The sequence below is a fragment of the Pteropus alecto genome, unplaced genomic scaffold, assembly GCF_000325575.1.
Source record: "Pteropus alecto unplaced genomic scaffold, ASM32557v1 scaffold78, whole genome shotgun sequence".
NCBI classification, from domain to species: domain Eukaryota; kingdom Metazoa; phylum Chordata; class Mammalia; order Chiroptera; family Pteropodidae; genus Pteropus; species Pteropus alecto.
This window is the reverse complement of record NW_006443124.1, coordinates 16396859-16411944: the sequence shown is the minus strand read 5'-3', so window position 1 is coordinate 16411944 and position 15086 is coordinate 16396859. Positions and strand designations below refer to the sequence as shown.

General features: G+C 45.6%; 1 protein-coding gene across 1 annotated transcript; it reads right to left on the bottom strand.

The window, feature by feature from the left end:
• Nucleotides 1-8892: 8892 nt before the first annotated feature.
• Nucleotides 8893-10828, bottom strand: CBY3 (chibby family member 3). Its single transcript, XM_025040615.1, has 2 exons — nucleotides 10779-10828; nucleotides 8893-9922 (listed from the first exon to the last, which is right to left on the bottom strand). Exons 1-2 carry the CDS (start codon nucleotides 10826-10828, stop codon nucleotides 8893-8895), a joined length of 1080 nt encoding a protein of 359 aa, XP_024896383.1.
• Nucleotides 10829-15086: the final 4258 nt, after the last annotated feature.

Below are 15086 nucleotides of genomic sequence, written 5' to 3'. Positions count from 1 at the left end.
CAAAAAAAAAGGGGGGGGGTTGTAAGCTGACAAGGTCCTTGCAATCTGTGAGGTCAAACAAGGGTGCCTCGCCTAAAAAAAATTAAAATAAAATAAAATATTTTGGTGACTTGAAAACTTTGAGTTTTACTAAGTTAAAAGATGAAAATTACTGAATATCTAGAACATTTCCAAATCAGATAAAATACTGAAACATCAACTGCTAAATTAATTTAGTTTACTTACTTTTGGCTTATTAATACAGAAAAACTAAAGATATTTGGATTTTGTTAATAAAAATATCTTATGCTATGTCGAGGAAGTACATATTTATAAAAATTGTGAAATATATTTACCAAAGATCCTATGTTTCTACAGGTTATGAAATGTCCAATCTAGAGAATGCTAATTGCTTACTTTTAGTTGTCACTAAAATTAAGGTTTCTAAGAGTTAAGAATTCTAATTAATACAAAAGAAATTAACATATGTTTTAAATATAAGATGGTATAAGGTATAGAGATATGTTTTCATTAAGGGAAATGAAAATAATTTTGTTCCGGTTATTTCAGAATTTTACCTCTTATAATCAAGCTGGCTAAACTTGAGTTATTATGATGTTTTTTAAAGTTAAGTTTTAATATCAATGGTGTGTTTATATAAAGTTAAGACTTAATGTTATTTCTTAACTAAAAGAACAAAATTTTCCTGTACTATTTATATACTCTACTAAGGGATTATAAGAGAAAAGCAAAGATTTTATTTTATTTAAATGATTTCCTCTACTTTTTATCATCTGGTCTTTAATTGCTCGAATAAGTTGAGCCTTCTTAATATTAAAAAAGCTGACATTTTGGCTACAACTATGTAACCATCTGTATTTGTCTTTAAAATTTTTTATTGCCACCCTAAGCCACTGACTGGCCTTCCACTTTCTCCCAGTAGAGGTGTGGGACTGAAGTGTGGGACTGCGGGTGTAGCTCAAGGACATGGATCTCAATAGAGGATACCCAGCCCCACCCTGCTGAGCACAGGGCAGCCCCACCACCCTCTTCACTTACTTCAGTTCCGCCCTGGTTGATTAGAGATAGTGATATTAAATACATTCGCATTGGACAGGGATCAGTTGAAAACAGACTGAGTATTTGATAATACAAAGTACTGTTAAATTTTGCAAGTGCAATATATTAGGAGGGACCAGGGAGCAGCAGACATGTCATGGGTGGTGGCTCCCAAGGGGGCGGGGCAAAGGCTTCTGCTCTGTGGCTCCAAGGGCAGCCAGTGCCAGGTCCAGCTATAAGCCACTCCTGCTTCCAAGGTCCTACTTGAGGCTCCATATTTCCTGAATGGCACTGTTCCTAGTGACCCAGCAGTCTCTGTGGGCCTTTGGTCCCTGTCCAGTCCCCTCTGGTCACCACGGTCTTCTGTAGTCATCCTGTCCCACACATGTGCAGATGCACATGGAACACAACTAGCTCAAGCTTCTAAGTGATCTCGTCCTTGTGCTAGACATGTATAAGAATCGACAACAGGCAAGGCAGTGCCCTACTGGCCTCCCAAACTGCCTGGGCAATGGGGATCCTGGCAGGAGCAGTCTCAGGAGCACAGCCCCATGTCACAACTGATATGAGGCAGGAGCAAGGTTATGTAACCACCGGAAGCTGTTCAGAGCTCAGCTAGATGGGAGCAGGAAAGGTAGACAGATGGGGCAAGGCAGTGAGCACTTTGCTCCTGGCCAGATACAGCTATGATCTGACAGCTGAGTCCTCTACAAAAGGCAGGAAGGCACAACGCCCCCCACCCCACCCCCAGCCAATGCAAAGCCAATGCATTAGTCCCCCCGGACACGTGACCATCGCCTGCGCCCGCTAGGCAGTCACATCTGCACCTCTCCCCTTTTAACCTACACGCGTTCTCTCAAGCGCATCGTCCTGGGATTTGTAGGTTGTTTTCTGAACAGATACTGGTCTGTTTTTCCTCTTGATAGCTGTGCTGCTTCTTACATTCCTCTAGCTAATATTCCATTCTGGACCTTAATTTCTACATAGTCACCACTAACCATTTCTTCTTCCTTCTTCTATTGTGGTAAAGTACACATGACATACAATTTACCATCTTAACCATTTTTAAGTGTAAAGTTCAGTGGTATTAAATATATTCCCGTTGTCGTGCAGCCATACTCATACGTCTTTTAATCTTGTAAAACTGAAACCACTGACCGTTTTTACTGGCCTATGTTACAGTCCCAGCTTTTACCTGTGTTAGTGGGGTGGGTTGAGGTGCAGAGTGCGGTGGTGCAGGTAGGTAGGGGTCCCGGTCTCATCACTGCTGCCTGCTTAGTCTGCTTCTGATTCTGGGACTTTCCTCCTGTATCCCCCCAAAATTCATGTCAAAGCCCCGCCCCCCCCAATATGATGGTATTAGGAGGTGGGGCCTTTGGGAGATGATTAGGATTAGATGAAGTCTTGGGATGGAGGCCTCATGATGGGATTAGTGCCCTTATTGGAGGCATCCACTCTGCTCTCCACCAGGTGAGGACACAATGAGAAGTTGGCCATCAGCAAGAGCGCCCTCACCTGACCGTGCTGGCACCTTGATCTCGGACTTCCAGCCTCCAGAACTGTAACAGATATCTGTTGTTTATAGGCTACCAAATCTATGGTATTTTGTTATAGCAGCCTGAACAAGGACACCCCAAAAGGTCCGTATTTGATCAGTCACGGTCACATTCACTTCTCTGTGTGCTGGACCTCAGCATCTCATACTGCAAACTTAACTTCTGTCAATTAGGAACTTTCTCTACCTTCCTTTCCCTTAGATGTGTCTGAACTGACCTAATACAAAGGCATTTTAACAGAAATCTGCCAGATCTCTGCTGGCCTGCCTCTCATCCTCATCCCCTGAACCTCCCTATGATTTGCTCTCTGCCTCCCTGGCTGCGCGTTTATTTTGTCCTTGTGAACATCATGGCCTATTGTTGTTATTGCCACAGATCTCTAAGAAGCAAGGTCCCCCTAGTTGACATTCTGATTTTGCTGCAGAGCCTGGTAAGAAAGCCCTCCTGGCTCTGATGCATGGCTAGCACCATCTGGAATTATTCCAGAATCCCATTGTCCCCAATGACGCTAGGGAGCCCAGTTCCACAGCAACTTCTGCTGTCAACCCTGGCCTACAGGGGGCAGCCACCGACAGCTTCTCAGTGATGCAATGTCCCTATCACTGTCACATTTTCTACTGCCTTAGTGAAGGGGGAGTTCTCTGGGCAGCTCCTGGGGAATAGGATCAAATGGTGAATCTCATTTTCATGGAATAAGCCCATTCTAACATTCCTACTCCCCTAAGCCTTCGATTCCTTCTTCAGAACTTGGCCAAGGCAGTTCTGGCAACTCCACCTCATTGACTGTAGGCTGCCATCATGTTCAAGTTTCCAGAGTCACATTAGGACAAGCTCTGTGTCTTGGCAGGAATTTGTGTCTTCAGTCATGAGAAGTGCTCCCACATCAATCAACTCCTACCTAGACTTATATACCCCCCAATCAAGTCTAGTACCCTCAAGATCCACTCCTATGTGTGTTCCCTCAGGTCTTGCTGTTAGACACGGGCTTTGTGGGTGATCGAGCTATTTCCTCCTAGAGTACGGACTGTGCTTCACTGCTCGGGCTATGCTGAGACCTGATTCTAGTTATTGGTCTGGAGGCAATGAGAAGAGGTGATCTTGAGAAGGACTGGCACATATTGTAAGGTGTTCATCTCAGGGGAGACCTTTGCGTTGTCTCTAGGCCAAATGTCATGGGGAAGGAGGTAGCTTATGGCCAGGAGTATCACAGGACACTGTGGGCTCAACACTCATAGGTATATTCACCCAAACATCCCATACTAAGCCTTGGGGCCCCATTTCTTCCCTTTAAAAGCCCCGAGTTCAGTACAGGAAAACTGTTACAGGTGTGTATTCTCCTTCGGAGTTATGCTGACTTTAGGATTATATCTTGGGCGTTTTCAGCACTCTGCCTCCTGGCTGCAAAAGTGTTGCTTTGGGAGACTTTTCTGCTAGCATAGCATGCCCTTAGTTGAGTGGGCTAACCTGAGTCTTTCATTCTCTCTTCAAAGCTTCTAAGGCAATTAGGAAAGCTTGTCACCTCCAATAATCCTTGTAATTACAACTGCCTCCATATATTTCAAGTGCCAAAGCTACTGCCTAAGCTAAGGTTTCCCTTCAACTTCTGATGCAGGACAGGGCAAATTTCCCCAAGTGACAGGGAGACCAAGCCCTGTACCGAGAGAAGAGGGACCTTTGGCAGAGAGTGTAGAAAGAATTCAATACACATGCCAAAGTTGGAGTCAAAAAGAAAGTTTATTAGAAAAGGGATAACACTCCACAGCGTGGTCTCTTCTCAGCAGCAGAGAGTGAGGGGGACCGCGAGAAAGACAGTGAGAGAGACAGAGTAAAGGCTCTGAGAGGGACCCTGAGTGTTCAGGGAATTCAGTTCATATGTCATTCTTTAGTTCCCATTTCCTTTGATACGATGAGGACATACAGTGAGGAAGGGGAAGAGTATGTAGAGTGAAAAGGTAAGAATATGTAGAATGAAAGGCCTGCTGGCAGTTTCCAGCCTTTAATCCTCAGGTTCCCCAAGGTTTTAGCCATAGGGAATGATTCTTGGTCTCTAGTTCCACCACCCCCTCCCCGTCCCGGCTGTCCCCCCATCCCGGACACACACACACACACACACACACACACACACACACACACACATACACACACAGGTGTGGAGAGTGGGTTGTTAGCAACTCCAGCAAAAATTTGTCCTTCTGGCCTGGATGCAGGGTTGCTCAGCACATTGCAGTCTCTGAATGTGGCTTAACATTTTAATTCTCTTGCTTCCTCTCTGCATTAATTCCAACAGCACCAGAGGTAAGATCTGGTGCTTCAGAACACTAGAGGTATCACCAGCACCCTCACCAACAGTGAGGAGAGGCCTCTGTTCCCTTCTGAACAGTAGGCAATCTAGTTCTCACTTCTCACCCTATTATTTGTCTTCTAGTGCTACTTCTTGCTAGCTGCCTTAGCTTGAATCCCCATAAAAGCAGAGCCTGAGCCTAGAACTTGGATGGTTTATTTGATGAGTCCAGGAAATGAGAGAGGAATGAGGAGGACAACACAGGGTAGAGGGAAAATTCAACTGTGTTTTGACTTCTGTCCCTTACTGGTTGGAGGTTGCCCCAGAAGGCATTAATTAACTCTTCTGCACACCTAGGCTATGCCTGTGGGTTGAGAGAGCTCCTGAAGCAGAAAGCAGATACTTGAAAAGAGGCACCAGTAGTGTATACAGCCATCCACCACAGCTGCGGTAAAATCAGAGGTGGCCTGATCAGATGTAGCTAGAAATTCCAAAGTATCTGGTACACTTTCCTCACCTTCTAGGGGACAATCTGTGATGATGCCAAAGGCCAAGCACCTTCTGCTCCCTGGGACTCATGTACCTGTTTCTTGTGGAACTTTGTTCATTCTAGAAATATTTGGAGAGGGCCTAGTAAGTGTTAAGCGCTTTCCTACACTGAGATACAGGAGAGAAAAGAATATAAAGCCCTCTGGAGCTTACATTCTAGTGTGTGTGTCGGGGGGTGGGGGGGTGACAATAAATAAAATACATACAGCATGTCAAATCGTGACAAATGCTAGGAAAAAAAACAGGAAAGGAGGGTAAGTTGTGCTGGTTTGTTGGAGGCGGGGAGAAGTCATGCTCTTTTAAATAAAGTCATCAGGGAAAACTTCACTGAAAAGGTGATATTTAAGCAGACATCTGAAGGAAGTGAGAGAAAAATCAGCAAGACACTGAGAAAGAGCAACTGTGAGATATCAGAAGAGTGTGGTGCCCCAGAAGCCAAGTGAAGACAGTGTTTCAAGGAGAAAGAGGGGTCAACTGCATAAAATGCTGCCAATGGGCCAAGAGGATAGAAAATTGGCCAAAGGACTTAATATTGGAGGTTGATGGCATCCTTGACAAGAGCAGGCTGCAGAGAGTGGGGGTTGAGAAGTCCAAAGTTGAGGAGGATTAAGAGAAAAGAAGGAGAGGAGGAATTGAAGACAGTGAAGATAAGCAGCTTTTTGGAGTTTAGTTATAAAGGGAAGCAGAGAAGTGAGGCAGTAGCTAGAAGCTAACGTAGGGTCAAGAAAAATTTTTCCAAGATGGGAGATCTACCTACTAGGATCTCTACTCTCATTTCCTTTCATCTTTCCAATTACTGCAGACAAATCCACAGCTTTTTTGACCTCCCTCCTCAAGCCTAAAAATATTTTTGCAAAGGTCTGTTTCCCAGAGGGTTCTGAGCTGTAGGCAGTGAAAGCCACAGAGTCCTTTGTTCCTGCTTTCTGCTCTGACACATCTTTCCCAGGGGCAATGAGCTTGGTGCCACCTCAGTCAGGGGGTGATATTTCAGAGCAGAAAGAACAAAGTCAGATATCTCAAAATATTTCATCCTGCCCCATTTAATTTGGGCTCTCTATCCATTTGGATGCCCCTCCCTAAACATGGGGCTCCCTGCCTGCCTGCCTGCCTGCTGCTGGTCTGACAGGCAGGTGCTTTTTATTACTCTAGAACTAGTTGTTTGCAAGTACTCTGGCCAAAACAATAGTCCCTCAACTTTAGTCATTCTTGCGTCATCTTTATGATTTTTGCTTTTTCCTCATGTCACATAGTTTTACTTCATGTTTATATGTAAAAGACTTTCCTCCTTTGAAATATTTTTTTGTGGCAAAACTAACATAACATAAAATGATTATACTATGTACAGTTCAGTGGGTTTTAGAACATTCACAGTGTTACGCAATCACTACAGCTCCAAAAACTTCTTCAACCCAAAAGGAAATTTGGCACCTGTTAAACAGTCACCCTTTTCTCCCTGCTTCCTCCAGCTCTTAGTCACCCCCAATTTGCTTTCTGTCTCTGTGGATTCACCTATTCTGGATAGTCTCCATAAACAGAATCATACAATAGGTGGTTGTATTCACTTTAATATAGTTTTTCACTTTAATATAGTTTCTCTATTAGTACCTTCTTTCATTTTAATATAGTTTCTCTATTAGTACCTTCTTTGATTGTTTTGCTAGTGTATTATTTTGATTCTTCTCATTTCTTTTTCTGTATATTTCATTTTGTTATCTTGAAAGAAAATCTCATTTCACAATTATAACTATTTTAAATGTTTTTAATATATTAATATAAATAAAAATAAAAAATTTTTGAACGCTGTTCAAAAGAAATGTTAAGCTTAGTGTCTTATGACATGTTTTGTATCATCTTGCTAATAAATAAGGCCATGTTTTTACACTGTGGACCCTGAGAATGACGTACCTGTTAAGGACTCCTGGTAGTTAATTGGGGCTCAAACCCATAAACCTCTAGCAGTCCTAGCAAGGGGCCTCTCTGCACTTCGGGAAACAGCTACACTGAACTCTTTGCCTCCTGCTCCGTGTTCGTGCCATTTGGACTCACCCTTATAAAGAAACTCCTAGACTTGTAAATCAACCAATGGGCTGGAACACTTGAGCTGAGTTGAGACACGGGCCTCTGTGCTTTAGCTGTCTCATAGCCATGCTGTTTCATGATTGAGCTGTTTACACTGAATAAAGACTCCCCCTTCACTGCACCCCAAATTGAGGACTCCTGTTGGTACTTAACTGGTGCCGGCGACATTCGACCTTCAGTTGACAATACACAGCAGTGGTTTATTAATTTCTAATCTACTCCTGAAAGCAAGTTAGGCTGACGCAGGACACCCGCTTCTTTCTGTTTTCACATGGCTCTAGACTCTGGTGGATGACATAAAGGCTTGTCTACACTCCAGGGGAAAGACTGCAGATTGCAAGGACCAGTGCCATGCATCACCTTTGTCGTGCAGCCGCATAACTCACAAGTACAACACACTCCCCACAGCACCTGATATACCTTGCTGTGTGTGTTGGGGGAGTATCACTCTCCCCACCGTGTCCTAAGAGAGAACACCAATCAGACATTGATAGAACACAGGAAACCAGGATTTTTGATGTGAAATACTCCAAATTCTTTTTTCATTACTATTCATTATTATTATTTATGAATACAGCACCTGGTCTTCCTAGGTGGTCTCCCATCCAAGTACTAACCAGGCCCAACCCTGCTTAGCTTCTGAGATCAGACATGGGCTTGTTCAAGGTGGCATGGTCATAGACCATGGGCCATGGCTTCACTGGGGCGGAACCCAGGACCTTCTGTGTGTAAAGCATAAGTGCTAACCGCTGCACTATGGAACCACGTCCAATACTCCAAATTCTTAAGTGTTGGTAACTAACGCAGAATTTTAAAATAGCATGGGGTGGGCAAATCCTATCTGTGTACAGGATTTTCCCTGGAGAGTACTTGTTTATACTGGGTGGAACAGTTCCTCTCATTCCATGAAGAAAAGGAAGCCTGAATCGGAGAAGAGACTCACCAAAAGCCCAACAGCCAGGAGGGGGAGGCAGAGTCCAAGTTTCCAGAAAGCTTCTTTAGGAGAACAGTTTCCTGGTCGTAAAATACACTTACTCTGGACTCATGCTAAAAGCCCTCCCGCACGCGCCTGGAGGCCGTTTAGGGCCAAATGTAAGGTCCCCGACCCCGCCCAGCTCGCTTCACTGCAACTTCCATCCCTGAGCGTCCAAGGTTTCGCTGCCTCCCGGACTTCGCCCTGTGTCCCTTGGACCGAGAATGGCACTGCCTGCTGCCAAGCCTGGTTCTCCACGTTCTCAGCGGGTCGCACACAGCCCTCCTCCACTGGGGGCCGGCTGAGCCACCCGTCCACGCCGCACCGCATCGGCGGAGGAGAACCATCCCCGCCCGCCCCTGCCCCAGGGCCCGGCAGGGAGGGAGGAGAGCGTGCGCCGCAAGGGCTTTATTGCGTCACCGCGACTCGAGTGCTCCCAGCTCCAGCATGAGCACGCCGCCCGCGCTGTCGCGCCTGCGCAGTTTCTTCTGCCAGGGGCGGGCCGCTGCCGTGGAGCTAGCCTCGCCATTTAGCTTTTGCTCCAGCAGGTGCATGCGCGCTGTTGTCTCGGTCAGCATGTCCATGAGCAACTCTTGCTGCAGCTTCAGGTAGTTGTTCTCCTCTAGCAGCACCTGGCTCTTGACGCGCCGCATCTGCGCCTTCCAGCCCGAGATGGTTGGCGAGGGCAGCGGCGGCTTTGACCGCCCGGGCGGGCCCTCATTGGCCCAGCGGCCGCCGCGAAACACGAAGGCCTGGTCACTAAGGCGTGTGCGCGGCGCGCCGTAGCTGAGGCCCAGCTCGGCCTGGCGCGTGCAGTGGTCCAGCAGGTAGAAGGTGGACATGGAGGAGAGGCGGCGCAGCGGCGGGCGCCGCGGCGAAAATCGCCGCGAGAAGTGGTCAGCCCAGAGCTGCCGTAGCTGTTCCCACAGGCGGCTGGCGTGGCCCGAGGCCAGGTACCCGAAGGCCTCCAGGGCGACGGCCGGGTGGGCCCCGGCAGGCGCCCAGGTGGCAGGAGCGGAGCCGCGAGGTCGTGGGAGATAGGGGCTGCGCCCTTGCCTCGGGACCCCTGGTGTCCTGAATGGTGAAGGCGAGCCAGGGGCACTGCTAGGGAGCAAGGGACACCCGGTGAACAAGTCTTTTCGCTGCCGGCTGCCCCTCAAACTGCGACGCCCTGTGGACAGGGCTTGGCCGCTGAGGATCCCATCCCTACACACTCGCACTAGCAGCAGTCTTACAAAACTACCTTCCCCCAAAGACCACTCTGGGTCAGGCCCTGGGTCAGAGATGCCGATGAAGGACCTGACCCCTGCTCTCTGAGCGCTGGGCGGCTGCGGGGAGGGCTTGTAAGGGAGAAGGACATGATAGCAGAGACAGGTACTTCTAAGACGTGCAGGACTTGCCCGGTGGATTGGAGTGGATAAGAGAGTCTCTAGGGAGAGTGAAGAGCTAGGCAAGGCTTACATGTTCCAGAGGTGAGGAAGAACTTAGGGTGAGTATGGTGTACGTTACTTGGCTGGGGGTAGCAGAAGAGGAGGCTGGACAAGGGGAGGAGGGCACAGACTTCCTTCTGTGGGCAAGAGGGCACTGCTGAAGGATTACAAAACCAGGGCTGGATTTGGATTCTGAAAAGTTTGGTAGGATGTCTGGCATAACCAGCTGCGTGACTGCCTTCATAATTCGGTTATTTTGCAACCTCCAACTGGCACCTGCTCTATCCCAGGCCCTGATCAGGGCAGGGAGTCTCAGCACAGCCTGTACCTGCCCTCAAGATGATGCTGGTGCTGGTCCAGCTGGGGAGCCAGATGTGTGTGTAGATAGTTCACAGTCCAGTGTGCTCAGTGACATCCTAGGACACGTGCCATGGACTAAGACCTATGCTTAGGGCTCAAGGTAACAGGGCTCATGCAGACTATACATGACTTTTGTTTCAAGCAGACTTCATCTTCAAGGAAGCTAAAGTCCAGATAACAGACAGGTCCCATCCTCCCTCTCTGTTCCCACCCCTTAAGTGCTGATTCTGTCTTGTGAGAATAGGACTCTGTGTTCTCTTAAAGTTTTCTCTCCATGAAGGGTGAAAAAGAAAAGAACCTTGGGCAGGGTTCCCTCTGTTATACCTTCATCAATTCAACACTCGCTTATTCAGCTGAATAGAGGCTCGGTGCTGTTATCCATTAGCTGTGACTCAGGGACATGTCTTTGGAAGCCCACAGAGGGCCCAAGAGATGCAGCCAGCCCCACCCTGAAGGTTGCACCTTCCCAGAGGACCCTTCCCCAAGAATCCTTATGGCTTGTTTTACCTCACCTGGAGGATGTGTTGAAGGTGCCGAGCTTCTGTCCCAGGCCTGGCCCCATCTCTGAGCCACTCAGCTAATATCCACCCACTATGACTCACAATGCCTCCAGGACAGATCAGCCCAGAACAGAAGGGGAGCTGACTGCCAAGGCATAAAACAGATCCCAGGCTCTCCCCTGTATTCATTCAGTGCATTTATTGAGTGCCTACTGTGTTCTAGGTACTGTTCTAGGAATGTGTTGAACCTATTCCCTCATCAGGCTCTCATTCTTGGGGCGGGGGGGGGGGCAGTCATAAGCAGAGGCCAAGATAGGAATTTGTTCTAAAGGAGTGAACAAGATAGTCCTGCGTGAAGGCACTGCTGATATCATGGGTCAGATTCCTCAGAAGCAGAGCCTGAAGTGAAACTTCTTGTTTGAGTGGTGTATTGGAGAAGTGCTCTTGGAAGAAGGGAATGAGGGAAGCAGGACGGGGCAGGGAAAAGAGCTAAAGCTAAGCATGAGTGTGGCCTCAGGTGGAGACCACAGAGTTTGGCCTCCCTACCACCAGGAACTCAAGCCTCTTGTACCTGTCCCCTTCCCCCACTCATTTCAGTCATTGGCAGGGGCAGCTGTGAGCTGTCAACCAACACTTAAGGCACCTATAGTGTGGGTGCACCCCTAGTAAAAGAGATCTGTGAGGCACCAATATCATAAATGAGGGAGAGAATACACATAAATGTAATAACTAGACGAAAAAGAATTTGATAAATGCAATGAAGAAAATAGAGAAATGAAGTGACTAGGACGGAGCAAGGGGTAAGATCCAATTAAGATGTACTCACTGAAGGCACTTGACATTCATGCTAAGACACAAGTGAGGAGACCCCAGCTACATGAAGATTGGGTGTTAGAGGCAGGAAGGAGTTTGTTTGAAGGACAAGCGTCATGTATTGAAGGTTCATGAAGGAAATGGCGTCAACCCTGCCTGCCAAGCACACCCGGTTGACTGCCATTGCCTCTCTTTGGTTTTAGGACCCCAAGAGCTTCTACTAGGGGCTTCCTGCATGGCCTTTCATGGGGTAAGACCCAGCTAGAGGAACACTCTCACCTGGGGTGGAGCCAAGTGGTCGCGCCACCTCCTGAAAAACTTAGTTTCATTAAGTTATAATTGACAACTACATATTTTTATAATGTACAATTTGATATGTTCTGATAAAGTATGAAATCACCAAAATCAAAATGATGAAGGTATCCATTATCTTCAGAAGTTTCTCCTGTTCCCATCGTTATAGAATCATCTGCATTTTCTAGAATTGTATGTAAATGCAATTATTTAGTATGTACTTTTTTTTTTGCACTAGCTTCTCACAGCATAATTATTTTGAGATTCGTTCCTTTTATCAGTGAGTGGTATTACATTGTCTGGAATTAGTTTTTCCATCTACCCGTTGATGGCTATTAGAGTTGTTTCCAGTTTGGGGGCTGTTGCAAATCCAGCTGCCATGAACACCTGTGTACAAGTCTTTGCGTGCCCACGTGCTTTCCTTTCTCTTGAATGAATACCCAGGAGTGAAATGGCTGGATCATGTGGTAGGTATATGTTTACCTTTTTTTTTTTTTTTTTAATGTTTACCTCTTTATGAAGCTACCAAACTTCCCAGAATGGTTGTACTACATCCCCACCAGCACTGAGAGAGTTTCTGTTCCTCCACATACTTGCCCACACTTTGTATGTGCCATGGGCATCAGACCTATGCTTAGGGCTCGAGGTAACAGGATTCGTGCAGACTACACATGACTTTTGTCCCAAGCAGACTACATCTTCAAGGAAGCTAAAGTCCAGATAACAGACAGGTCCCTCTCCACCCCTACCCCTATGGTAACCCTTTTTAATTTTAGTTATTCTAGTAGGTTGTCTAAATTGTGATTTTAATTTCATTTCTCACAGCTGATGATGTTGGTTATCTTTTCATGTGTCATTTGTTACCCTCAGTGATGTTTTTCAAGTCTTTTGCCCTTTTTTCCCCACTGGATTGTTTATCTTATTGGATATAAGGAGTTCTTTCATGCTGTATTTGTCGGATGTTTTGCAAATGGTTTCTCCCAGTCTGCGGCTTACCTTTTAAAGAACAAGTTTTTAATTTTGATAAAGTCCAATTTATTAGTTTTTCTTTTGTAGTTTGTGCTTTCGGTGTCATATTTAAGACTCTTTGCCAAACCTAAAATCACTAAGATTTTCTCCTCTGTTTTCTTCTAGAAGTTTTCTGGTTTTAGCTTTACATTTTGGTCTGTGTTCCGTTTGAGGTAATTTTTGTTTACAGTGTGAGGTAAGTGTCGGAGCCAGCCGAGGAAGTAATTGAGGGTACCTGAAAGGGGGAGCAGGGACTGAGGAAAAGAAAGAAGACAGACAGAACTGCAGGAGGGAGCACAGATACAAGCTGTGTCTGTGTCCCCGAGTTTATTTAGAACACACTACTTATAGCATCGCAATGAGAAAACAGCAGTCAAGACCCAAGGTCAGCCAAATTACTCATCCTGCAAAACAATGAAGTTCTCACAACTCCCTTCTTGGAAAACACTGAGTGTTTAAAATAGTTTAGTGCCACTTATCTCAAAGCTCGCCAAGTTAGCTCAGCTCCCAACAGGTAAGAGTCGATTTTTTTCATATAGATATCAAGTTGACCCAGTGCCATTTATAAAAAGACTAGCTTTCCTCCATTTGCAGCTGTGTCTTTTTTGTTCATCAAGTGACTGTGAATCCTCCTGGGCTCTCCATCTCTACCATCGATCTCTATTCTATTTTGCACCAGTACCATATTTTCTTAATTATTGTGGCTTACAGTAAGTGTTGGTAGTTGGTAATGTAAACCTTCCAACAATATTTTTTTTAAGATTGCTTTGGTTTTCTAGGTCCTTCAAATTTCTATATAATTTCAATTTCATATAATTGAATTTCCATGCTAATTTTAGAATTAGCATGTCAGTTTCCACAAATAAACCCTCAGCTCCCTCTTCCTATCATCAGGACACTTGAGAGCTCAAATCAGTCCTCAGAAGGTTGTCTGATGGACATGGAATCAGAGCCTAGGAATATTTTAACCAAGTCAGTGATTCATTATCACCTTCATTCCCCCCAAATTGTGTCTGTGTTATTAAAGCTAATTTTCATTAACAATTGCTATATTTCAGGCAAGTCATGGCATACAGCATCTTTCAACTTCCCTCATTTCCATGGACTACAAAAAAGGAAAGGCTACAAAGCCCAAGGAAGTCTTTATTTGATTATTTGAACAGGAAAAGTTTAGAGAGCTGAGGAACAATTTCTATTTAACATGTTAACTCCTTTCACAAGCAGAACTTGATTTTGAGGGAGTTTAATAAAAACTGCAGAATTTAAAGACCTACAATAAAAAAAAAAACAATGGTTCCTGGCTCCTTTAAGGGACTCTATCTCGATGTTGTCACCAAAAAGACCAGATTTAGAGCCCATGAGAAAAGGAGTGCCAGGTCCCAAGAGGTCTGAGTTTAAGGACATGGAGTTCATTCTGATGGCACAGAGGAAAGAAGAAGAGGATCTAAATGAATTTTCATTTCCCCACACCACAGGCAAATGCCAGTCACTGTGGATGTCGGTGAATCCCTTCTCTTGGCAACCAAGAGGACTACTTCCAAAACCGAGGAAGCAAAATCTGGCGATTTCAGTCCAGCTTGTAAGATACTCTCTTAGTGACATTTGCCCTTTCCTGAAACAAGCCAGGCGTTCTCTGTGCTAATATAGCTTTATTTAAAAAATCTGCACTTGTATAAAACTTGATAAAAATAGTAAATGGTACAGAACACAAGTTATAAGAAAATGCACACACTTTACCAAGCATCTCCATTTTCTATAGAGTTGGTTTTACACTCCCTTTTCTGCAAGGTGCCTGTCTAGGAAGAGCAGATTTAGCAGGAAAGGATCCCTGCCCTTCCCCTAGGCTTTTTCTTCTTTAGCTTCTCTTGGGCTGGGTGGTGACATCAGTAGGTGGCACCACGGTGGTAGTCTAGGGATTCACTGCTCCCTTTCTTGCCTAGTGTTGTTCTTCACCCATTGTGCCTTAAAATTAGTTCCATGCAGTATTGGAATCTGCAATACTCTGGAAAAAAAGTTTAAATTTTCTATTTTAGTTAAAAATCTGAAAAAAAAAATTAGAAAAAGTGACGATGTTTTATCTGCTCCAGATAACCACCTTTAGGAAGCACCACAGAACCTGAGCGTCTGTACCTGCCTTGGTCTGAGTGGCAGAGACTGAGAGGGGAAGGCAAGCAGGCAGGCCTGGGAGCACCGAGCTCCTCTGAA

Bases quoted from the DNA above. Each gene is read 5' to 3' on its own strand.
- CBY3 (XM_025040615.1), bottom strand. From the start codon at position 10,828: ATGGGGCCAGGCCTGGGACAGAAGCTCGGCACCTTCAACACATCCTCC. The intron at 9,923-10,778 runs GTGAGGTAAAAC...AGCCTTGCCTAG, and splicing joins ACCTTCAACACATCCTCCAG to CTCTTCACTCTCCCTAGAGA.